This window comes from Vanacampus margaritifer, chromosome 18 (genome assembly GCF_051991255.1).
Source record: "Vanacampus margaritifer isolate UIUO_Vmar chromosome 18, RoL_Vmar_1.0, whole genome shotgun sequence".
Classification (NCBI taxonomy): Eukaryota; Metazoa; Chordata; class Actinopteri; order Syngnathiformes; family Syngnathidae; genus Vanacampus; species Vanacampus margaritifer.
In genome coordinates, this window is record NC_135449.1 from 4456726 (window position 1) to 4483782 (window position 27057).

At 37.5% G+C, this 27057-nt stretch overlaps 1 protein-coding gene across 2 annotated transcripts in view; it reads right to left on the reverse strand.

The window, feature by feature from the left end:
* Positions 1–27057, reverse strand: part of nrg3b (neuregulin 3b) — a 211395-nt gene that overhangs the window by 82877 nt on the left and 101461 nt on the right. For both annotated transcript variants that reach the window (XM_077549847.1, XM_077549846.1), the window contains exon 2: positions 12036–12171. In XM_077549847.1, coding sequence (XP_077405973.1) covers positions 12036–12171 — 136 coding nt within the window. The remainder of the gene's footprint in view (positions 1–12035; positions 12172–27057) is intronic.

Here is a 27057-nt window from a genome sequence, read left to right on the forward strand (position 1 = left end):
ATTTATTGATATGGTAGTCAGTTGATATATGTACAAGTACATCACTTAGCATAATTGTATATATATTTGTAATGTACAGTCAAATACGGGATTTGAACCCGCAACTTCCTAGTTACTAGATAATGCACTTTACCAACTGCGCCATTTTTTTACTACAGTAATCAGACCGGTGGCAGTGATGATAAGTTGTATTTATGTAAGTAGGCGTGGAAAACGGGACTTAGAATTTTTTTTACGTCTGTCCCATTGAAAATAATGTAAAAAGAAAAATAAGTCATTTTTGTAATGGAAAAAAAAAATCACAAAATGATTCATCATTCAATGATTTTTTTTCTTCAAATTTTTATCTTTAAAAAAATACAATAATTTTATGTATTTTGCATACAAAATAAAATTTCAAAAATCAATAAAAATACATATACTTTAAATGGTAATGGACCGAGTTTATATAGAGCTTTTTCTTTTTAGTGCTTTTGCTTAGGTTTTTAAAATCACACATTGCATATTTAAATACCAAACACTTAATTTAAATAAGCTCAATGCCAACATAATGTGAAACGCCGTTAACATGCTAATGCTAATTAGCATAAATGTTAACCCTTGTACTTTAAAACATATGGAACAGTAACAAATATCCAGTATGTTTTGAATATTAAAAAGGAAAATGTGATATTGTATAACACTGAATTACGCAAAAATCATTTTCTGATCGTCCCCGAAGCACCCGCAGTGCCTTAACATCAACTCCGAAATACCAATCGAGGTTTTTCTTTTGCAACGAAACCCGGCGTTTAAAGCGGCGCGCCACAAATCTACGAGAACGCTTGAACTGCATTTCCCGACAAGCCGTCGAGCTCTTACGCAGCTCGGACAACAACAAGGGAGGCCTTGTCGGCTGAACACGCACAAGCGACTCTTTCATCTGCCCACGTCTGTTGAATCTCAACTATGACGCTGCAAAGGAAGGAGGAGCGCCGTGCATTCGGCGCATGTGTTTGTCTGTCTGTTGTCTAAGTGTTGCTACCATTTGTGTTTAATTATCCATTGCATGAAGGGTTATAACGATGTTATCCATTATCCCGTCAATGGGGTTTCGTATTGTGTCTTACTCTTAGCATTAAGCTAGTCGGATTTTTTGAAGGTAAAATTTTTGGGGTTGTGTATTAATATTTAATTATAATATATATATATTTTTTTAAATAATAAACTTGATAAACTATTATGTTTATAGTTCTTAATCATTAGTTGTTTTCTGCAGGTAATTGTCCAGGTGTGCCTAATCTTACTTCCTCCTTTTCTCCATTGGTCTAAAAAAACAAATGCAATTTTTTTATTTTTTGCAATTTTGGTAGGTAACCGAAATACGACGTATTAGGGCCACATATTTTTTTTCCGGGGGGGGGCTTAATAGTGCGAGAAAAAATTTGCAAATTTGTCACTTTATAACGTGGCAAATTTGCGATTTTTCTCTCGCACTATTAACCCCCTCTCTGAAAAAAAAAAAACGTGCAAATTTTTTATTTTATTTTTATTTATGTTTTTAAAAGGAGAGCAATGATGATGACATGTCAAATCGGTAAAATTACTGAATGAACAATACTGAGCTCTCCAGAAAAAAAAAAAACGTGCAAATTTCTGAGTTTATAAAGTGGCAAATTTGCGAGTTTTTTTTCTCAGAATATTGCCCCCACCCTCTAAAAAATTATATATTTACGTAGACGCTGAATACACTGTCGTACCGAAAAACCTAAGAAAATATATCTTTATTTCTCAAATATTAAATATATTTAAAACATTTTTTTAATAATAAATAAAATAATTAAAAAAAATAATAATGCTGATGCATATTTCTTTTTTTTCATTGTACAATATTCACATATTTTTGGGTAAATAAAAACTCAAAATTGTTTAGTCAAGGTTGAGTTCTGCATTCTTCCGAATGTTATTTTAAAAAAACAAACTTCCAACCACTTGGAACCATGCAGTAGGGATAAGGTGGCGAGTGGGGGGTGATGGGGTTCGACACGGCCCATTGGCTTTAAAACCCGGTGAACGTCTTTTTCGGCAAGCGGGATGGATCAGCCCGGGAGCAACTTGGATTAGTAAGGCCCGTCAAGGTTTGACGGGGCCGCTAACAATTTAATCGACCAAGCGGTCAGAAGACACAAACAGGAAGTGGAAAATGAGAGGCGGTGGTGGTCTTCATTTCTATGATTTAGTTTGTCACTTTGGGTGAATGCTGCTGTCAGAATCTGATGACTGTGGACTGGAAGAAAAACATTCTTACAACCGACTCTATTGGTCACGTAAGGTCCATATATAAAAACCCTCAACATTTAGAGGTATATTCTTTTTTTTTTTTATTGGACAACTAATCATAAGAGCAACTTTTTTTTTTTTGTCATACGAGGTGCAAGGAGCATGATTGTGTTTGTTCCTTTTGGGAGATTTGATGTGTTTCCTCATCTAGCCGGATGTCCCCTGAGGCATAGCATAGCACACACACTAACGCACACATTATAAAATATTGGTCTGAATATCCATCTGCACTGATGGCTCTGGAGGGGCAAACATAAAAATAAAAAAAAGTGATCAATCTTCATTTAAATATAATCTAATAACCGGCGTCAGCAAACCTTTGGGCCAAACAATCTGACGTGCAAATCTGCACATGAATTATTCAGAGTGGCGGCCAATCACAGTGGTAGCTGGCAATTATTGTTCATGTCTGATCCATCACAACTGATGCGCACGCAACGGAATGCAAAGACCATCGAGTCAAATTGATTTGAAAAATGCCTTAAAAGACCTTCATCTAAAGCATAGTTCGGAATCTGGATTCAAAAGTTGATTTCACAAAATGAAGTGATTAAACAAAAGTCATGTATCTTCAAATTGTGATTTTTTTCCCAACTTTGCTTTTAGCTAAAAATAATAATAATAATAATAATTTGCATAAAAAGTAAACATTTTGTTGAAATGTTATTTTTTCACTTAAAAAACAATAAAAAAAACATATTTAAAAAAAAAAATTGTTAAACAATTTTAAAAATGTTAACTGAGTAAAAAACACATACAATATCTTCCAATTTGGACATTTTTAAAGTTCATCTTTATAATAATAATAATAACAATAATAATAATAATAATAATAATAATAATAATAATAATAATAATAACATTTATTTTTATCTGAAAAGGTATTAAAAACATTTTGTTTTATGGGAAAAAAAATCACAAATGAAGTGATTAAACAAAAGTCATGTATGTATCTTCAAATTGTGATTTTTTTTCCAACTTTGCTTTTAGCTAAAAATAATAATAATAATAATAATTTGCATAAAAAGTAAACATTTTGTTGAAAAGTTATTTTTTCACTTAAAAAACAATAAAAAAAAACATCTTTAAAAAAAATAATAAATTTGTTAAACATAATTTTAAAAATGTTAACTGAGTAAAAAACACATACAATATCTTCCAATTTGGACATTTTTAAAGTTCATCTTTATAATAATAATAATAATAATAATAATAATAATAATAACATTTATTTTTATCTGAAAAGGTATTAAAAACATTTTGTTTTATGGGAAAAAAAAATCACAAATTAAGTGATTAAAGAAAAATGCATGCATCTTTAAATTGTGACTTTTTTTTTTCTAAAAAAATAATTTGCATAAAAAGTAACATTTTTAAATTCAATATATAATACATGTAAATGCTTATATTGTGCTTTTTGTGTTAATGTTGAAATTAATCATTTTACAAAAAGCTAACAAACAAAAAAACTTTTTTCCTAATTAATGTTGTTAAACATTTTTTTTTAAAATGTTAACTGAGTAAAAAACACATACAGTATCAATTTGAGCATTTTTAAAGTTCATCTTTATAATAATGTTTTCTATACTTTAAATGGATTCAATTACTATGTGGAGATGTGAGAAAAAAAAACTAACCTTTGCCCAAATGAATGTGACCTCTTCATGGGGTTATAAATATCAAGACATTAACATGGAATTTAAATGAAAAATAATTTTTCAAAATTCTCGACTTGAGTTTGGAGGACGCACCCGAGCACGTCAAGTATGCGAGAAAAGACGCAGACCTGTGAATTCTTGCGAAGTTCCTTATATGAAGGCATCAAATCTGCAACAAAACGTCAGCATCAGCATTCGCTCACGCTTTCTTGTTACCACGGCAACCCTCTTTTCATCATACGCGCCTTTTTTTCATCACGCTCGGCAGACGTCGACTCAACCGCTAATTATTCGTCACTTAGGCAACATTCGTGCATTTGATCTTGTTTTATTTTATGTTGCTACTGCTGACTTATCACTCAATCTGGATGTTGGCAATTAATTGGCCGTTAATTAATTGTCCCTGATAACGGCGATTGATTAAAATGTAAACTTTTCCCTTCGGAATTAGTTTCCGAGCGCAGGTCTTGGAGCCGCTCATTTGCATTTTTATGTAATAATGATGGATTTACATATAAATCGGAAAGAAGCGCTGATATAGGGAAAAAAAAAAAAAGAATAGAAAGGAAGAAAACAGCAAACTGTAGATTACAGGAGGAAATGCAGAAAGTGGGCTGTTAAGTTTGTTATTTTCTTTTTGATGAAGTTGTTGAGCTTGCAGCAGATTTGCGTCATCTTTGCATCACGAGCGAGGAAACGCTCTTGCGGCCACCAAACACTTCCCACCGCAGTCAAATGTCACTTTGATAAAGAGGATACCAGTTGGGCGAGGGGGGGGGGGGGGGTGAAGGCTCAGGGTTGGGCAACATAGGGCCGGTGGGCCAATTTCGGCCCGTGAGAACATCTGTTCGGGCCTGCCGTACCAAATCTTATAAACGGCCCATCGCTTGGGTAATATTTTATTACGATCGTCTGTATGGTGAGGTTACTTACTAATAATTTTAAAATTATGAATGACTTATGGCTCACATTGATGCAAGATAAAATCAGCTCCACCCCCCACATACAACAATCTTAGTCACTCAGTTAAGACATATTGTATCCCTTTAACAATTACCAATTGGGATTTATAATGTCGGTTAGAGCTTGAGGTCGACTGATTGACTAATCCTGCTTTTTGGACACCTCGTTGAAAAAAAATCAACATTATTTTTTCGATTCTGAAAATGTTTTAAAAAAGACTTTTTTGCAATGGGAAAAAAAAAATCCCAAAGTGAAGTGAATCGAGAAAAGTCATGTATCTTAAAAATGTGATTTTTTTTGTTCAAAATTTTCATTAAAAAAAAAATATATATACTTTTTTTAAATGTATTTTGCATAAAAACTCAAATTTCGAAAAAAAAAATTACATATACAGTAAATGGTAAAGGTCTGCATTTATATAGCACTTTATATTTAATTTTCCCAAAAAAAATTCTCTTAAAAAAACAATAAAACTGTTTTGTTTTATGTTAAAAAGAAAATTAAGTTCAAAATTAAAAAATCTAAACGTTGAGAAAAAGCATGCATAGCATCTTCTAATTTAATCATCTTTTAAAGTTCATCTTTATAATAATGTAACACCTCAATGCAATCAACATTTATTTTATTTTTTTATTCTGAAAATACGTTTTAAAAAAGTCATTTTTCTAATAGAAAAAAATCACAAAATGAAATGATTCATCGTTCAATGATTTTTTTCAAAATTGTTTTTATCTTAAAAAAATATACAATAATTTTATGTATTTTGCATACAAAATACAATTTCAAAAATCAATAAAAATACAATGGACTGAGTTTATATAGAGCTTTTTTATATAGTTATTTTTGGTTAAGGTTTTTTAAAATCTAAACATTGAGAGGAAGCATGTACTTTATAATAATGTAACACCACGACGGCAGTTCCTCAAGCATGTGGAAATTGTTTACTAAAAATGAGATGGATATAACTGGGAAATAAATCTATTACCAAAAAATAATTAGCTAAATAAGAGCTTATGATGGCAACGCTGGAATGAATGATTACAAATAAACAATATGCAGTGTTTTTCATGTAACGGATTGATGTCGACATTATAACTACCCCGCAGGATTTCAAAATGTATTAAATAGCCCAACAACACTCCCGTGGTTCACCAAAACAAAACACTGAACTCTAATTTGTTCTCAATTATTCCACAGTAGCAGCCCACCGGGTCCAGCAACATGCATTTTAATTCAAAGTATACTTCTTTAAATGCGGAAGGAGGACAACGTTGCCTGGGGCGCATCATCAATAATGTCCAAGCCCAGCCAAGGTCATCCACGCGGAATGATCAATTGTGACACAATTATTTCCATAAGATATGATTATAGGCAAAAAAAAAAAAAAAAGGGGCCTGAGGAGTTAACTTCCCAGCTGCCACAATATCACCCGTGTCCAGCACACCTCACACGCCGCTCATCCATCATTTGTTTACAGCCGCGATTAAAATCCAAATCCATCACCATTTCAGCGCTAACACGTGTTAGCGAAGGCAAAGCGCGCCATAAAAAGCCAGCACGGCCGGCCGTAAAACAAACTATTGTCATTTTAATAAAAGGCCATAATTGGCCTTTTTCCATCCGTCTGATTTTTATGGCCCGCCTAGCTGGAAGTATGTGAACAAGCAGCACGCATGCGAGCGTGAAGGTGAAGTCGCTCGCGGCGCTTCAGCTCGCGCTGGAGCGCCGCCTCACTTGTCCGCCAAAAAGGCTCAATACTATTTTTTTTTTTTTAAATCATTGGTAGACACATTATTTATGGATGAATTAATTTCCTCTTTACTACTCCATTAAGAAAAAAAATGTATGCACTGTATATCAATAGAAATAATTTGCGTCTGTCTGACTGATTAATTGGCCGATATTAGTGCTTTTAAAATTCAGATGAAGAAAAAAAAAAGGAAAAAAATCTGATTAAAAATTATTATTATTATTATTAATTTTTTTACACATTAACACCACTCCCCTAAAGCAAAAATAAATAGTAAGAAAGAAAAAGAAGCCCTTTTTGCTGATTTTTCTCTCTGCTGTAACGTTTTGCTAAAGCTAAAGCTAAAGAATAAATTATTTTTAAACAGGCAAATATTCATCTTGTAATTCGGGATTACATTAATGTAAGTGGTAAAGCAAAAAACAAACAAACATTTTTTTATTTTTTTAAATAAATATAATTATGTGTATATATATAATGTATAATAGTTATATAGAATTAATTATAATAAATATAATGTTAACAATATTCCTCAAATTAATTCATTAATCAGCCAATTAATTGGTTATTGGAATATTCTTCCGCCAAATATTGGAATCTCCCCAAAAAATCCATGTGTCAGGCCTTATTAATAATTATATAAATTAAAGGAATTTGTATTTTATTTTTAATTTAATTTAATTAGATAATTAAAAAAATAAAAAATAAATTTAATATATATATATTTTTTTTAAATAATCAAATACTATTATTTGTTAATAAGGACAGTTAAGTTGTATTTAACTTTATTTAATGTATTTAAGTGCATTTCTTTTCATTTATATTCCTTGAAATACGCTTTGACCGAATCATGAAGTACTTATTTTTTATTATCCTGCAGTTTTGTTTGCTACTTGAGAGTTTCATGTTTGCATGTAATCTACGGAGGATTTGCTATGATATTATACGATGCATTACAGTCCCTAATTGAATCATTTGTTGTTCATTTCTCATCGCCTCCCGAGTCTTTATCTTGTCATCATCATCGTCATCATCATCAGAAGTACACACCTGCTCAATTGACCAATTCTATAACAAGCAAGCAAGCATCCATCTCTAAACATGACAATATTGACATTTGCTGTCCAATACGCCAACTGACGCTGTGGAAGCGTCTTCGATACACTTAGACAGTTCCTAAATTATTCGGCCTGAGGTGTCCGTGTCAGTTGAAATGTCACCTGCGTGTGTTTAATTGCTTTTGGAGGCAGCCATCAAAAGTGAAAAAGGCGCAATAGTATAATTTCAAGAGCGCCGTGATTAGCCTCCAATCGGTCACGACTGACGCACTCAAAAAGACGACTGCCAGGATGATGACGGCTGACGGTGAATAAATGTTTCTTCTTCTGCCTTCACAATAACGGGAGGAGGGTTTTACCTTGAGATTTTGCTCACGCACGCATGCAAGGCAAGGCGGAATTTTCCTCTTGATTTGACTCACCAATTGATTGATTGACAAAATGAAGAACAAATAATACATTACTTATGTCATATTCATCATATGAATAAGTAAAACTTTCTTAGTAATATTATAGTGTTTGGTCGGTGCTGGATTTCACTTTCCTTTCTTTGGTCCTTCCTCGGGTCTCCTGACGGCCTCACGACTCTGGCCGGAAGTGTTCGGTTTAGGTGAACGGTATGGGATTTTTTTAATAGGTTGTAGGTGAACTAATGAATACACACTCACGCACACACACACAAAAAAAAATATATATAAATAAATAAATAAATAAATAATAATAAAAAAAAATAAAAAATAAAAAAAGAGAGCGCAATGATGATGACATGTCAAATCGGTAAAATTACCAAAGGAACAATACTGAGCTCTCCAACAAAAAAAAAAAAAAAATAATAATAAAAGTAATATTATAGTGTAACAAAAATGCTAGAATGATTGTATTTTTACATTTATTTTTAATATCTATTTTATGACTGTGTAATGTATAATTATCATCAATAAATTATTTTAGTGATTGTACTGTTAAAAAAGAAAAGAAAAAAAGATGCTTAACTGTAATACTACAACAGAGGGAGATAGAACAGGAAGCCTGACGGGCCGCCAAACGGTGCCTTGCTTCTCAGATGAAAAAAGGAAAAACATAAGGAAGGGGCAGGGGGTGGAAAAATAGACAAATACAACCGATAATACGACGACTACATATACATGTTGTGAAAAAGTTTTGACAAGTTGCAATGAAAGCTTTTGTTTGCCAGCTGTCGCCGCTCAACATCCCAGTCTTCATTTGATGGCGCGTAATTACCGCGTTTGACAGCAGACGGCCACTGTTCCATCCTGATAAAGGTTACACTCGGCTTCTATAAACAGCAATACGGCTCCTTTTCACATTAGTCCGTTTCGCGGCCGATGTCGCGATAGCCTAGTTATGTTGCCATCCTTTCCGGTTACTGTTTTAGGTGGGAAGGCGCCGCGGTAAAGAGTTCGGCGAGCCAGCCGCGGCGCTCATGCGGGAGAAGGTCTTAAAGCAAATTTACATGTTTATTTTGGGAGCCTTATTAGCATAGGCAAACATGAACATCCTGCGCTAAGGAAGGAAGGAAGAAGAGAGCAAAAAGAGATTTTTCATCAAGCATTCGTCATTGATTTAAGTTCCAAAACGGAGCTCTCAATCAATGACTGCGGCGCCATGATTGTTTTGACACATCCTTTCTTGTTTAATGACGGCTCAACTCAGATCATAAATAAAGTGCACGGTTGCCTTCGAAACATTGATTTTGTTTTTCAGCACAAACCAGGAAACTGTAAGGCTTTTTATTGGAACGTTCCAGCACGTTCTCATTTAACTCCACAGTGAAATTACAGCCAATTAGCCGTTTATTTGTGGTGCGGCATTTATCTAGTCAGGTGATTAATTGAGGCAAGGCTTCTGTTGGAGTGGAGGCCACTATCTGGAAACATTATGCCATTGTTAGAAAGAGATGATTTGACCGCGTCATAATTTGTTCCGTGACCGAGCTAATAACTCAGATACATATCAAGAAATATGAAATAAATTGAAAGGCCCATTTTTTTTGTTTTTCCTTTTCAATGAAGAAAAATCTCACAAAATTGTATAGAGCATACAGAAAGCTTTGATGCACTTACAAAGGTCGTTTAAAGCAATGGTAGTTATTACAACAACAAAAAAACGGCCAGCAGGTGGCAGTAGAGTATAAGAGCTCAACCAGGGCCATGTTTTTATATATAGCAATAGAACAAGAATATTCTGTGGACCTAGCAAAATCAGTCAAAATCCAGTAAAATAGCCGGGAGCGAAGGGGGTTGCTTCAGTGAAAATGTCTGGGAGTGAATGAGTTAAGTGGGCGTGGCCAAGTGAGTGACATTATGAGCTGTAGTTGCGCAGTTATTTTGTTAGCGTCACCTACATGCTCCTTGTGAGTTTTTTTCATTTTGTATGTTTGGAAGTGCATCGGAGACCGCGGCTCTCCTTGCCCACATGCGAGGGCATTACATCAAATACTCCATTTTCAAACTTCACTCAAGCGACATTGTATCTGAAGCTACACTCATTCCTTTTTTTCACCAAAAAATATTGATCAATCCCTTTCCTATTGGCGTCAGGGTGAGCTGTTTTCTATTCCAGTTGACCTTGAGTGACTGGTCGCCGGTAAATTGATGCACAAATAAATAATGATCCTTTTTAAAATATAAAATAATTAAGGCGTGATATGTTCTTGCGGATATCAAGCCAAGGTTATTACAGCTCACAAAAACAAATTCAATAACTAAGATGAAATAAAATAGCATTGAAAATGCTTTTAGAAAAATAAAAAGTAACTGAAACTACTAGTACTAAAAAACTAATACTAAAACTAATACTAAACTATAACAAAACAGTTTCGAGAAAAAAGTAAATAAATTAGAAATCTAGCAACTCAATCTACAAATTAAAACGAACTTAAATTTCGAAAAGCAAAAATCAAAGCACTATTTTCCTAACTCAACAGTTAGTTATGAGGTTTTTCCATAAATGTTATTCTTTCGACTTTGGGCCGTTTAAGTCCACGTGGGTGTGCTTTAACGAGATTCTTCACATTCTGCTGCTGCTCAGCAGACTTCTTGCCTCCTTAAATTTCTCATCATGTATTTTTCAAGTGATGCATTTTTAAAGCCGTGTTTGCGTAATGGAACGCGCTGGCGAATTGGGCCGCGAGGGGGAGTTCAGAAGAACAGAAGTGAGGAAGAAACGTGGACGGTCCAAAGTAACAACTTGGATCTGAAAATGTCTAATTTTCAACTTGCCCATTTAAATGCAATAAAAATCAAACGTTGAACTTGTGGAGACGAGAATGACAGGAGTTAATTTGTGCTATTACTCTTTTAGATACTTCCTTTCAATCTTTGAAGTATTTCTGACAACTACTCACCATGTTGGCCCGCTGTGTTTATTCGGTTTAATCCATCCAAATAAAAGTAAAAACTTTAGTGTATAATTAATGGATTTACCTCTCATTATGCTGTTAAAAATGCACAAATAGAGTAAATTTGACTCTATTTAGGGTTGGACCAAAGGAATATTTACACTTGGAAGAGAGTAAAAATAATGAATTGGAAAAAAAATAAAAGTCACTCAAGGGTTGAGGAATGAACTTATGACCCTTCAGCTTGGGAGAGAGCCGACATACTCCCCGAGCCACGTAGCTCCTGCTGTGTGTTAGTAAATTTCTCATCTCAGCTGGAATCTTCCTAACTTCAAGACCATAAAACGATTCCCCAAGAAAAAAAAAACAATGCTTTTGGTCTCCTCTTGGAAATAAGCAAACAGGAGGAGGGGCATATCTTAGGTGGGGGTGTGGCTGTCTTCCAAGATGAAGGTCGTGAGGTCATTTCTCAACCCTTGAGTGACTTTTATTTTTTTTTCTCCAATTCTTTATTTTACTCTCTTCCAAGTGTAAATATTAGCCTACTCTAAAACTGAACTCAAAATAGTGTCAAATTTACTCTACAGAACTTACTGTGTATGTTTTTGTACTATGTATGTAGACAAAATCTACCATTTCTTGACAACCGGGAACCGGTCATCTTATCAGTCCCCAAATTTCCCTTCCTATCTCCCTCCATTTGTGCGAACGGCTGGAAACATTTCCAGGCAGAAGCATTATTTGTTTGTGTGGATCAGCAACTGAGCACAAGCTAATGCGGCCAAAGCATCTCTGATCCCTCAGTTAGTAGTTGAGGCGATTATGGACTGAGTGTGCTCTGTTTGCATGTGTATGCGCTCTGATTTCAGCCAGTTAACTCAAGGAAGCAAAAAAAAACAACAACAAAAAAAAACACGAGCGCTCACCTGCAGTGCCGATGGACTCCGGCCACAGTTTCGATGATGGAGCACTCGCCCTCGTTGAGGCAAAAGGCCAAATCCTTATCTTCGACACAAGGCTTGAAAACCTCTGACCGCAGGCTGGGCTGTGTTGGGGCCATCGCTGAAGGAAACACAAAAGGAAAAGGTCGAATTGAGTACTACATATGCAAAAGATGATATCATCAGTATGCGGACTTTGAGCATATTGGATTATTTCCCCCCCCCCCCCCCCCAAGGTTGGGTTCGAATGTTACCATTGCAGAATGGATGGCTGCATGAAAAAAAGTAAGCGCAAAGTGTCTTTGACCTTTCTTTAGTTTACTCCTTAGTGTTGGACAGAGCAAGAGATTTGTTGCTAGATCTCACAGGCTGAAAAGCTGAGCGCTGGTAAACAAGTTTTGCAATGAGCGGTCTTTCGCCTAAAAGCCTTGAAAACAAATCAACAAGATCTTTAAAGGCCGGATAAGACCGGGATGGTGTGATCCTACTTGTCAATGCAGCCTCGCTTCACTTTCACACACAAGGTTGGTTTTGTTTTGTCAAAATCAGGTTGATGGGTTCCTTTTCACACGGTAAAAAAAAATACACAACTGAGTTTTGGTTACATCCAATGAATCGAAATGCACCAAGGGGCGAATGAACTGGAGTTTTAAAGGGTGTTAGTAGTGTGAAAGTGCCCTAATAAAACAGAACATCAAATGTGTAATTTTTTGCTGCAGCTTCCAGATGAGGCAATCGTGGAACAGAAGGGGTCCTGGGATGGTACCTTGAGGAATGCCATGATGGAAAGCATGACCTTTAGAATGAAATGTTTCGGGTGAAGTACCGGTAATTATGGAATAGAAGGGGCCCTAGGATGGTACCTTGAGGAATGCCATGAGGCAACATATGACCTTTAGAATGTAATGTTCCAGGTGAGGTAATCGTGGAATAGAAGGGGCCCTAAGATGGTACCTTGAGGAATGCCATGACGGAAATTATGACCTTTAGAATGAAATGTTCCAGTTGGAGTCATCGTGGGTTCTAAAATGGCACCTTGTGGAATTGCTATGAGGTAAAATATGACCTTGAGAATGAAATGTTTCAGGTGAAGTACCAGTAATCATGGAATTGAAGGGGCCCTAGGATGGTACCTTGAGGAATGCCATGAGGCAACATATGACCTTTAGAATGCAATGTTCCAGGTGAGGTAATCGTGGAATAGAAGGGGCCCTAAGATGGTACCTTGAGGAATGCCATGGCGGAAATTATGACCTTTAGAATGAAATGTTCCAGTTGGAGTCATCGTGGGTTCTAAGATGGCACCTTGTGGAATTGCTATGAGGGAAACTATGACCTTGAGAATGAAATGTTTCAGGTGAAGTACCAGTAATCATGGAATCGAAGGGGCCCTAGGATGGTACCTTGAGGAATGCCATGAGGCAAAATATGACCATTAGAATGAAATGTATTTAGGGTGGCTATGGAAAGTCTACACACCCCTGTATAAATAAATTTTGATGATATAAAAAAAAAATTGATCAAGATGAATTATTCAAAAACTTTCTTTCCATCATTAATGCACAAGTGTGCACACCCCTTTGAGCCAAACAGCCAAAAAGTTATACGCGGCCATGATTCCAAAGCAGACGACATTTTTAACTGTTCATAATAATTTTATGAAATCAAAAGATAAATAATTCTACTAATATTTTTTTTTAAACAGAAAATTCTCAAACATGAAAAATTATTACCGTAAATTACCATTTCTGTAATTGTAATGGTTTGAAGACAATGAAATAGCATTTCATTTCTTGATGCTAAAATCCAACAATCATACCATCATTCAAAGGGAATAAAACTATACAATGTTAGTAAATATTTACAACATTAAACACACTTTACGCAAGCTGGATTTATGTCCAGACTACCGCAACAGAAATAAATCACAAAGAGAAGCAGGCAATATGTTAAGATTACATTCCATAAAGAACACAGCGATGGGCCTTATGATGTGCACTTAATTCCCTTCGCTGGTCTGACCCTGAGCGGCCCTTACAACATCAAGAGCCTGGCTGCCATCCTTCAGCACCGCAATGCAGAGAGCTCCGCCCACTGATATATGCACAGCTGTCAAGCAAGCTGTCGTGGCGACACATCAGTAGTAATGGCAGCTAGCAAGCCGCATGCTAGCGCACGCCGACCCACAAACACACAAACGACTTTCGCTGCATCATGTAATCGTCGAGCACTGCAAATGGGATTGACTGGAATTACGCTCAATACCTTTGCCATCACAATTGGATTACGCATCATTCTCCTTTTCATGCATTTACATTACTCGCGTGAACGCGGTTCGGAAAATCCCAGCCACCGATATTTTCCTAATTGCCATTCAGAGCCCGTGCCGATCATCTGGCAGACATTTGACGGCCATGCTGCCTTGCATGCCGCGCGTCTGTTGGCCGGTGTCCGCCTCTCGACAGATGCCGTCGCCAACGATCACTCGTGGCGAAATAAAAACACCGTAATCTGTTTGTTGTGCCCCAGTGTCTCGTTCAATCTGTGTTTTGTTTATGGCCATTGATCGATCAATCTGGGGCTCATGATGGAAGGCCCAAGAGATGATGAGAGATCAGATGGAACACAGAAAAAGAGAAATGTGTTGCTCTCGGGACCAAAAACCGCTGGGTGAGCGTAAGCAGGACTGTTTAAATCACTTTGTGGTGCCAATATGTAACGTGCAAATATAAAATTATGCATGTGGAAAGACTTCCTGGCAAACATAACAGGTCCCCTTATTGTGATCCAATACACGGGCTCCTTTTACTAACTAGTTTAGTATTGCTCAAGGTGACACTTAAAAACGTATTTTTTGTTACAGTTTGCTAAATAAAAGGTTTTACCGCAAATTTTATGGAAAAGAGAACCGAGGATGGTACTCTAGGGGGCCACCATTTGCGCTTAGGGCAGAAGAAGAGGAATATCAACCTTTAGCCGCTAAAAATTGTGAGCCACCATACAAAAAGCAACAGAGGACCACATATGTTTATCATGGCGGATTTAGTTTAAAAGACTATATTATAGTGACAGGAGTTTCTAATATTTTTTTTATTGCTTAAAAAGTCAAATGTTTTACATCTAAACATGCCCAAATATAAAACCCTGAGAGACCTGCTGGACACTTTTTTTACTATTCTAAATTCTGAAGTATTAAAAGAATTGAAGGGGCCCTTGAATGGAACCCTGAGGGACGCCATTAGTGATTAGTAGCAGGAGAACCTGAAAATGCTAAAGTTCTGTGCATAAAAGCCATTTTACATGACACCATTACTTTGGTTACCTAATTTAGGAATCAAAATATTGAACAGCTCCCAGTTTGATGCACTGCACTTAAACCGCAAACTCATTTGATACCTACATTGCATCTCATTAGATTACCTCATGTTCTGGCTACTGAGCATGAGACCAAAAAAAAAAAAAAAAAAAGTCTCTAGTCCAGAACAAGACAAATTTCACCAATTCCCACAGGACACCATTTAAAACGTTTTCTATTCCAAGATGCAACTTTAAAAATAGAAAATAGAACACAACGTTCTGCCGCGCGGTATGCGAGTCCCCGGCAATAATTGTCACGGCGTTTTGAGTCCCTCTCAGCTTTTATCTCAACAGCGGCAGCAGTGACCACATTAGGTATGCAAAAAAAAACAAAAAACAGCCCCTTTGGTGCATGCTATGTTAGGTCAGTGATTTTAAGAGAAGCGCACAAAGAGAGATTCTTCTAGCCTTAAAGAATGTTGATTTCATATTGTGTTGTCTGATACATTGAAATTGGAAAAGTCAAGGCCAAGCAGACAGCACACAGCTTCTTTTTTTTTTTTACACCATTTTCCTGTCAAAACTTTAATTCTCCTAGTTGTCAGTCCCTATTGGAATCGGCACATATGGTAGCAAGGCAGGAAGTGAGCAACTCAAGGTTGCAGGGGTACCAGTGACACAGCACTTTGGGAATTGATGATGATGTATGATGTCGCATCCAAGAAAAAGAAAAAAAAAAATCTGTCTGGACTTGAAGGCACATTTTGGCAGCACCTTTTTGAACGTCTTCAGCCGGAGGGAGCGAGGCTGTCAGGTCGGCCTTAAATTCAACATGTGATGGCATATTCTTCCCGGGGAGCTGATCAATCAAACGTGCTGTGGTTTCTAAGCGAGAACACAAACCTGGACACCATTAATTATGTCGCCAGGACTGTCTAGTATGGGAGTTTCCCCCCCCAAAAAAAAATACATAAAATAAAAAGGACATCTGAAATGGACAGCCTGTACTGCAATCTGAAATCCTATTTTTGAGGTTGTTGACGCTATGGAGAAACAAGCGATGTTTAGATATGGCCTTGATAAATAATGGCTGTCAATTCCGTATGTGTTTGCATTTCATCAAGCTGACAAGTAAGAAAATGTTACCATGCCACGGGGAGCTTATTTATAACCCGCTGAGCTAAGACATGAGAAACATATTCAAGCTAAATGCTACTCTGACATGTATCTAACTGCCCCAAAGGTCGGGCATCGACACACAGGCATCAAATGTCCATATCGCAATCGTGTCGTATGGTTGGTCTGTTACAATACGTTATTATATGCCGGCATCGCATATCGATATTGGAATGTATCGTACGTACATCAATTATCAACCGTCGTTGCATCGTTACAATCCAGCGCCGCAGATGGCAAATCCAGGTCCAGAAAGTAAAAACCCTGCCACGGTTTGGCTTTAGCCCCAGGTGCTAGCTAGCTATGTTTCTAAATATCTCCCATGGTGCTTGTTTACCTTTTAGTGAGCTAGCTTAGCTAGCATCAGGGGCTAAAGCCAAACTGTGGCAGAGTGTTTACTTTCTGGACCTATATTTGCCACCTCTGTCCAGCACTGACACACCTATTTACCTTTAAGTGCTAACTAGCTAGCTCCCTAGCTAGCTCCCATGGTGCTTGTTTACCTTTTAGTGAGCTAGCTTAGCTAGCATCAGGGGCTAAAGCCAAACTGTGGCAGAGTGTTTACTTTCTGGACCTATATTTGCCACCTCTGTCCAGCACTGACACACCTATTTACCTTTTAGTGCTAACTAGCTAGCTCCCTAGCTAGCTCCCATGGTGCTTGTTTACCTTTTAGGGAGCTAGCTAACTAGCCTCAGAGGCTAAAGCCAAACTGTGGCAGAGTGTTTACTTTCTGGACCTATATTTGCCACCTCTGTCCAGCACTGACACACCTATTTACCTTTTAGTGCTAACTAGCTAGCTCCCTAGCTAGCTCCCATGGTGCTTGTTTACCTTTTAGGGAGCTAGCTAACTAGCCTCAGAGGCTAAAGCCAAACTGTGGCAGAGTGTTTACTTTCTGGACCTATATTTGCCACCTCTGTCCAGCACTGACACACCTATTTACCTTTTAGTGCTAACTAGCTAGCTCCCTAGCTAGCTCCTATGGTGCTTGTTTACCTTTTAGGGAGCTAGCTAACTAGCACAGAGGCTAAAGCCAAACTGTGGCAGGGTTTTTACTTTCTGGACCTGGATTTGCCACCTGTGTAGCACCGACACACCTGCATTAAATATCAATATTTCAATGTACTGTATTATATCATTCAGATGGTGTATTGTTCTAGCATATGACTATTAGAGTGGTTTTCACAGTTATTGCCTAAATACTGCCTGTACAGTCAGTAATGATGTTTTAATTCATTTCTTTCCGATGGGCAAAATTGCAACTCTGAGATTCCACTATATTTAAAAGTGTCTCTTTATAGCTCCATCTTTTCAGCTTTTTTTTTTTTTAAGTAGTTTCAATCCAACTGAAATGCGGTGATAAATTAGAAGTGACAAACAAGTACAGTATTGAGTTCACTTAATGATCCTGAATTAAAATTAACTCGGTGCCTGGCGCACAGGCTTGCAGCAAAAGTCTATATGGATGAAAACGCCCTCAAAAGAGGCAACTGCGGCGGCAGCTCCGATTCATCCTGGACTCTTTGAAATCACTTTCACGTCTCCCACTTTTCAGAGACGCCGCGATGAGAATCGCTGATTCGCCGGGCAACTTTCAAGGAAATGCGCCGGATGTTTCGGGGATCACAGATGATGATGCTGTGATCTGGGGAGAATTCTGAGATCCTTTGCTCGTATCGCTGTGGCTTTCTAATGATGCGCCAGTCACGTATTTATTATTACATTAGCTCCTGTAGGTGATATTAAAAGTGCGGCAGCTACAGTATACTTGCCACTAAATGAAGGCAAAAAAAAAGGCAGCGAAAAATGTGCACGTCTCAGCATTAGTAATTCAGGAGGCAATAAATATCAACCCATCCCCAGACTTTTCAATTTCATACGTTTGATACTTAACATTTATTTATTCATTATATTTGCAAAACTTTTACCTCCTTACTTTTGGAACTTCTGAGCATTCCAACCCATGTCCTATGATCTTAAGACTCTTGTCTAATAGTCTCACAATGGGAATATCGGTTTGATTTAAAAGATGTTTTAAGTTTTACTTTCTTGACCTGGTTTTTCCCATCTCTGCTTGAAGGTATACAGTACTGACAATGTCATTCATAATTATGTATAATGACATGACAACTGAGCCATACATTGTTGAATCGAATCACCATCCCACTGAAACGAACCGAACTGAAACGTTCCACTTCAAAATCGAACCGTCCTTGAACCGTACCGCACCCCACGTATACCGAGATACGGATGGAATCATATTTCATTAGAAAGAGGCACACCCATTATATATATATACGGGGGGTGCAAAACTGTTGTTGAATCGAATCACCATCCCACTGAAACAAACCGAACTGAAACATTCCACTTCAAAATCGAACCGTCCTTGAACCGTACCGCACCCCACGTTTACCGAGATATGGATGGAATCATATTTCATTAGAAAGAGGCACACCCATTATATATATACGGGGGGTGCAAAAGTATGTATACAGCAGTATCACATTTGTGAAAATATTATTTATTTTTTTACTCTTTCTTATTCCGCTGTTTTTCGTCCTTCAACTGCTTCAACATTTCTCGACCAATTCAAACCATTCCAACTTCAACATGTTCCAAAAATTCACACTTCTTTAGCTATTACTTTTATCATTCCAAACATTTACAATTTCCCCACAATTCAACATTTTTTCACCCCAAAAATCCCATTCATTTTTTAATTAGACATTCAACTAACTATTCACTCCCATCTGAAAAAAATAAATAAATTAAACTCATTCAATTAACCTTGGGACCAATGGTCAACACTATTCCAATTCTCATATAGCAAAAACTCCAAAAATTATCACCAACATTTCTTACAGTTAGAAGTACGGGTTGGGTAGGAAAAGGATTCGGAAAATAATATTGCTTTACTTTTACCGTATATATACAGTAAAAGTAAAGCAATGTTATTTTTGGAGTACGAGTCCTCACTCCCTCCTCAAGAAGGCCTTGTGGAAAAGACAATCTCAAGGTTACCTCCCCGCTCTCGGCACGTGAATGCCCGGAGATTCTCGGCACGGGCAAACACATGAGACGATTCCATTTACAATTGGAGCATTTCCCCTCCACGGCTTCCTTCTAATGCGCTCATTAGTGTTGTTGTGCAGGGCTTTACTGTCCCTGGAGACAGCAGCGCTTGTTGGGAGAGCACTGCCAGTGTTGACAGCAGAACACAACCAAAGGCCCTTTCCAACATGGACGCAAAGAGAGAGACGGAGATGGAGAGAGCGTCCTCTGAGAAGCCGCCGATCGTTTACCCAGCATGCACCGCTGCCTTGTGGGCAGGCTCAGAATCGCGGATATGTTTGGAGCTGCGAGGACGGACATCACATTGTTAGTGAGCATGTTCAGAGTTATCTGGAAAATGGTTGAGAACTGACAGGGCTACTTTTTTTCTACCACTCACTTCTGCAGAAGCGGCGGAAATATGGGAATATAAAGCAATTGAAAAGCGCAAACTCAGGCCAGCAGGAGAAATAGAAATCTGAAGCAATTCTCGTCCTGCAGCTTAGTAATTATTATGGCAAGTATGCCATTTTCCCCCCTTTTAGAAATAATATGAACAAAATCTTATTTTGGATCTTGGAACATTTTCTACCCTCAAATAAATGGGTAACTACCATGGTTAAAAAAAACGTAGTCATTAAACTAAATCATCTTAGCTCTTTCCTTCTTTTACTTCTATATTTGATCTCTTTATGTATTACTGTATTTGAACAATTTGGTCAATTTAGTATCATTAAAATAAAACTATGCGAAAGCATTAGGGAAACCTGCACAGTCTTATGAGATGCATAAAAAATGGCTTCATAAAGATAATGCTCAGTTTTTATCAGAAATAAAAATATACGTGCATTACTAGCTTTTTAAACAGACTCTTTCAAACATCGACATCTTTTTTTTTAATCCATTTATATTTTGGTGACATTATTTCTAGAGGTCGACCAATGTGGATTTTTTTTAGGCCGATTTTCTGATATTTGGCACAAAAAAAATTCAGATAACAGGTTAATCGGCCGATTAATTTGAAAAACATCTCATGAATAATATAACTATTTTTGGGGAATTACAGACTCAACATTTGACTGCTTTACAGTACTTTGTCTTTTAAAATTAATTTTTTGATTATTTTAATGTCATTATCATTTATTAAGGTTGCAATGCCTTAATATTTATATATACAGTATTTTTTAAATATTGGCAGATTTGAGTGGGGTTTTTAGGCTTTTTTTTTTTTTTTTTAAACGCCAATATCAGCCAATTAAATCAGCCAGCCAATTAAATCAGCCAGCCAATTAATCGGTTGGGCCCTATTTTTTTAAGCATTATGTAAACGTGGAATCCCATAAAAGTGATTCATCCAACTATACAGCTTCTCGTCTACAACTTTCTTTTTCATTTGTTCTACAAGCGCCGTAAACAGTTGATGATTTTTTTTTTTACACGGAAAAACTCACATTGATTGATTACTTTGATAGATAAAAGGTGGGCAACAAAAAGAGTAGACAATATAGCTCCGAGCCAGCATTATTGGATGCTTGGAGGCAGCCAAACACAATGCTCATTATGTATGAACATGCACTCAAAACAATGCATGCAGTGGAGTATCAATATAAAAAGCCTTGGAGGGCTCCACTGGTATCAAGGTGCTTATATTTGTCATGTGCAAATGAGAAAGCAAAGGCAGATGTTGCATTAAACAGACAATGTAAGCCCCATTTTCCTTGTATAAGCTCCCAGTGATGATTTTATGACTGAGTCACGGTTGAATGTAGTCATTAGCACGTAGCGTCGTTATTAGATGGACTCCCAAGTGTTTCCTGATGATCCCAAGCAGGTTAATAAAGCCCAGCCCACATGAAGCCAAACGTGCAATAAAAGCTCAAGGGAACCGTTCGCACCCATCATCCCATTCACATTCGTAATTAGCTGCTGACCTCTCGTGTCAGACGCGTCTTCATTAAAAAGTTCACACGGCTGCCGTGCACGAGTGGCGGGAATTCCTATTCAGAGGACGTTCACAACAACTTTCACGGAAACCTTGAAGGGTCAGTTAGTTAGTTAGTTAGTTAGTAGTACTACCCTTCGTTCAAGTAAAAATAAACAAGGGTGATTAAGTTTGGGTTTGCATGTAAGGAAAAGCCTACTAGAACATCTGAACTTTATTTGGTGTTACTCTGAAGCACATTAAATGGCGACAGGTGCTCCTAATTAACATGAATTGGAATGTGATAGGTTAGTCCTTAACAGCAACATTCCCAGTTTGTAACTATGTAACTGTAACTAAGTCAGTAACTGTAACTAGGAGGAACTAACTGTGACTAAGTAACCGTAAATAATGAATGGAACTGTAACTATAACGGTAACTAAGTAATTTAACTGCAACTAGGGAACCATAACTATGTAACTTTAACTAAGTAATAAGCAGCCAAAGCAAAGTAACGAGCAAAAAAGGGTCAGAAAAAGCCTACTAAAACAGCTGAACTTTATTCTGTGTTAATCAGAGGCAACAAACAAAAAACAAATTTGAGTGTTATAGGTTAATTTTGAACACAGGAACATTCCCAGATAGAGGGTGTGCACACTTATGCAACCCAAAAATCTCATCTATTTTTAGGGCATATGGTAGATTATGATATTGGTTAAAGACTTTTAAAATGAATTATTTTATCTCATTTTTAATATCACAAAAACCTGGCATTTGAACAGGGGTGTGTAGACTTTTTCTACCCTACCTACTTGTGCTAACCCTCGTAAATCAAGGCTGATGCGTTCACCGATTTAGCACGTGTATACGTTTTTGTGTGAGCGCAGTCGGAGATGCCGTTAGGAATTGTCAATATAACACAAAGTGATATTATTAGATGCTAATTTGCCTAGCGTGCCGCTACTAGCGCCGATATGGAAATCAACCGCCGCATACTCACTGATGGCGCCTTAATGAAGTTAATTTGCCACCAGGAGGGATAAATGCTGCCTCTCACGTGAGACAAACAATTTGCTTTGCTTGAATGTTTACAATTGAGTCCTTTTTTTTTTTTTTTTGCTGACGCTTTTGGACATTAGCGACGACACTTGGGGGTTAATGCTAAGCGCCAAGCATTACTTTAATGCCATTATCTCCGTTACTTACCGCAAACGAACGACAAGCACCGGAGGAATAAATTCAAATTTTTGCAAGTTAAGATTTCAAGAGAGGAGGTTGCTTTTAGTGCTATCGTCCCAGTTGCAATATGACGCTAAATTGAAATCTGGATGGCAAGATTTGAAATAATTTAGCTTGCAAAAACAGCAGCTGCCGCGTGCCGACCTACATTTTGAAAAGCAATAGTAGTTACTTTACTGATTACTTAAGTAGTAAGTAAAAAACCTGCCGCAGTTTGGCGTTAGCCTCAGGTGCTAGTTAGCTAGCTCCAATGGTGCTTGTTTACCTTTTAGTGCTAGCTGGCTAGCTCCCTAGCTAGCTCCCATGGTGCTTGTTTACCTTTTAGGTAGCTAGCTAGCAGCAGGTGCTAAAGCCAAACTGTGAAGTGTGCACAATGATGAGAAAACTTATCAATTTCCAATTCAAGTCATAATAAGTCAAACGTTTTTAGAGTTTTAATCAGTTTTAAAGCATTGGCAGCTGAAAGTCTCCACAGGGGGAAAAAGGGAATTCATGGAAATACTGCATGTCTGAATATTCAGTGATGTTTTTATGTAACTGCATGCACACGTAATCAGATGGGGGGAGTCATGAAATTATGAAAAAAGCTAATTTTCCTGCAATTGCGGCAGCAGACAGAAGTCATCATTGCTTAGCGATGCAAATTGGTTGCCAAATAAAGATGAAAATGAGGACGTGAATCGGGATTGCGTAACCGTCTGACAGTCGACGTCAGTCTACAACGTGATACAATGACATTCAAATCATTCAATCAATGGGCTGGATGAATGAATGAATGAATGTATGGATGGTGGATAGAAAGATGGTTGAATCAAAGGATGAAATATTTTATGGGTAGATTGCGAGTGTATATAAATCATAAACAAATAAGAATTGTATAAATATTATATATAAATAAATCACCCCTCTGTCCCTAAGAATGAATGAATGAAATACTCTTGAGCTGGTGCTTTTGTCTCACCTTTTTAAAAATACATCGCCTCTCACTAAGATGAATGAATGAAAACCCGAGCTGGTGCTTGCGTCAATTTTAAGAAATAAATCCTACTTCTTTCCCTAAAATGAAAGAATGAATACATGAAATACCTAATCTAGTACTTTATCCATTTTTTTTAGAAGTACATCCTCCCTCTTTCCCTAAGATGAATGAATGAAACACCCAAGTTGGCACGTTTACCTCTTTTTAGAAATACATCCTCCCTCTTTCTCTAAGATGAATGAATGAATGAATGCATGCATGAATGCCTGAATGCCTGAATGAATGAACTAATGAATGAAATACCCAATCTGGTACATTTATCTCTCTTTTAAAAAAAATACATCCTCCCTCTCTCCCTAAGATGAATGAATGAATGAATTAAATATCCAAGTTAGTACTTTTATATATTTTTAAAGATACATCCTCCCTCTTTCCCTAAGATGAATGAATGAAATACCCAAGTTGGCACGTTTACCTCTTTTTAGAAATACATCCTCCCTCTTTCTCTAAGATGAATGAATGAATGCATGCATCAATGCATGAATGACTGAACTAATGAATGAAATACCCAATCTGGTACATTTATCTCTCTTTAAAAAAAAATACATCCTCCCTCTCTCCCTAAGATGAATGAATGAATGAATTAATTAAATATCCAAGTTAGTACTTTTATACATTTTTAAAGATACATCCTCCCTCTTTCCCTAAGATGAATGAATGAAATACCCAAGTTGGCACGTTTACCTCTTTTTAGAAATACATCCTCCCTCTTTCTCTAAGATGAATGAATGAATGAATACATGAATGACCGAATGAATGAACTAATGAATGAAATACCCAATCTGGTACATTTATCTCTCTTTAAAAAAAAAAACACATCCTCCCTCTCTCCCTAAGATGAATGAATGAATGAATGAATTAAATATCCAAGTTAGTACTTTTATATCTTTTTAAAGATACATCCTCCCTCTTTCCCTAAAATGGATGAATGAATGAATGAATGAAATACCGAAGATGGTGTTTTCTCACATTTTAGAAGTATATCCTCCCACTCTCCCCAAGATGAATGAATGAATGAAATACCAACGCTGGTGTTTTTATCTCACATTTTAGAACTATATCCTCTCTCTCTCCCTAAAATGAATGACTGCCTGGAGCTGCTACTTCCATCCCACTTTTTTTTAGAAAAACGTCACTTTCTCTCTATGAACGAGTGAAAGCCGCTCGAGCTGGTGCCGCCGTCTCACTTTTTAGGAATAAATCCTCTCTCCATCTATCTGGAGGCATGTAATTATTCACCCTTGAGAGGAAGCGTGGCGGTGGCTAAGCGCGAGACAGGAAAGACACAAAACTCCGGAATGGAAATTTCCCGATATTTGATAGGCAGGACGCTCACCAACCCTCTTTTTCCCGCCTCTCTCTTTTTGTTCCCCCCCCCATCTGTGTCTTGCGGGACCTCCACAATGCCGCAGCGACATTCATGAGAGGCAGCGAGCGGGGAGTTAAACGACCCCCGCAAAACGCGGACCACAGAGTCGCTTCCTGTCGGCACGCGTGATTAAAATTCCGAGGCGCGAGAATATGGGGCGTGATGTACGACGAGCAGGTGGTGGCGGTTTTTAATATGCATGAGTGCACGGGCTCCTGCATCTGCAGACTGGCAGTCACTGAGCTTGTCTGTCCACTCTCTTGGCAGCTCTCTGGGCACATGGGGGGGGGGGGGGAATCGGGTGAGGTGCGGGCACACATCGGCACAGCACGAGGGGTGGGCGGTTTGATAAAATGCACTCCGAAGATCAGCAGAGTGAAGCCTGGCTTTCCTTTTTTCTTTTTTTTTTTACTGCCTCACGTTGTCTGCTTAAAGCAGCCAAGATGGAGGGAGAAGGCGGCCATTTGCAACTGTATATTTGATTGATTTGACACAAACAGACACACGTCCAAATAGGCTTTGGAAAATGGGACTAAACCCTCGCAGGACTACTTCCATTCAACACTTGCACACAATTTCAATGTTTTGCTCCCGAGTGGCACAATTGGGCTACGCATCATGGCAGCGTAACGGGTTGGGGAGGGGGGGGGAAGGAAGGGGAGGGGGGGGGGCATGAAATAGGATATCCTCAGATCGGAAACAGAAATAGGCTAAGATAAGAATAGGATACTTGCCAGCGCGACTGCGGCATAAACAGACAAATCTGATCTGCCCCATCAACGTGAGCCCGATTTCACTCTTGAATGGTGACTTAAAAAAACACACGTACGAGCGTAAATAATGCAAAGTTAGAAGCTAATGCATACAGATGACGGAGGAAAGTCAACCAAGAGAGAGGACGACATTGCTAGTGTAAAGCTGGAGTTTAGTAGCGTAAACAGAGGTGGCAAATCCAAGACCATAAAGAAAAAAACCCTGCCACAGTTTGGTTTGGCCATCGATGCTAGCTAGCTAGTTAGCTAGCACCCCAGCAGGTAAACGAGCACCATGGGAGCTAGCTAGGAAGAACCTGGGGCTAAAGCCAAACTGCAACAGGGTTTTTTTACTTTCCGGACCTGGATTTGCCACCTCTGAGCATTAAATTAGCATTTTGGCTAACCAGTTAGCAATACAATCCCTTGAAGCAGGCAAGTGGTTGTTGTTTTCTGATGTCTATGGAGCAGACCGTATAGCTTTTATCCAGCCTGTATTTATCTGGATTCGTTTTGGAAATGAACCCCAAAAAAATCAACTGTCATTTTTTATATAATTTTTTTTGAGATCTTAAGTAAATTAAAGTCCATAATAAGCCGTATAATCAATTTGTTTCACTTATGGGTGCACTCACTTTTGTTGCCGGGGGTTTTGGCTATTAATGACTGTATTTTGATTATATATCCAGTATCGTTAGTTGACGAACATTCGGAATGCACTGGGCCGATTATCGGTGCCGATATTCAGCATTTTTGACAAATAACGGTATCGGCCTTTAAAAAAAAAAATTGAAAAAATTTAAAACTGTGTTAACCTCAGGGAAGTATTTATTTAAAATTTCAGTCAACTTTAAATGAGATTTTGCTGACCTTTGGGACTCTCTGCACCTTTTGTCTATTTTTTTTAAATTAAAATATGTTTGACAGTTTAACATTTTAATTATTTTGGAAAAATATTTAATTTTCATTTATTTTTCTTAGACATACTGATGACCGTAGGAGCTCACTAGACTGTTTGTTAGACTTTTAAAACACAGATTGTAATAGATTTTTTTTTTTTAAATAAAAAAATTAAAAACGTCGTTATATGACAAACATGGCAATTTTGTTCGAAATTACGCATCAAGACATTTTGTCAAAGTTATATGATTACATTGCAG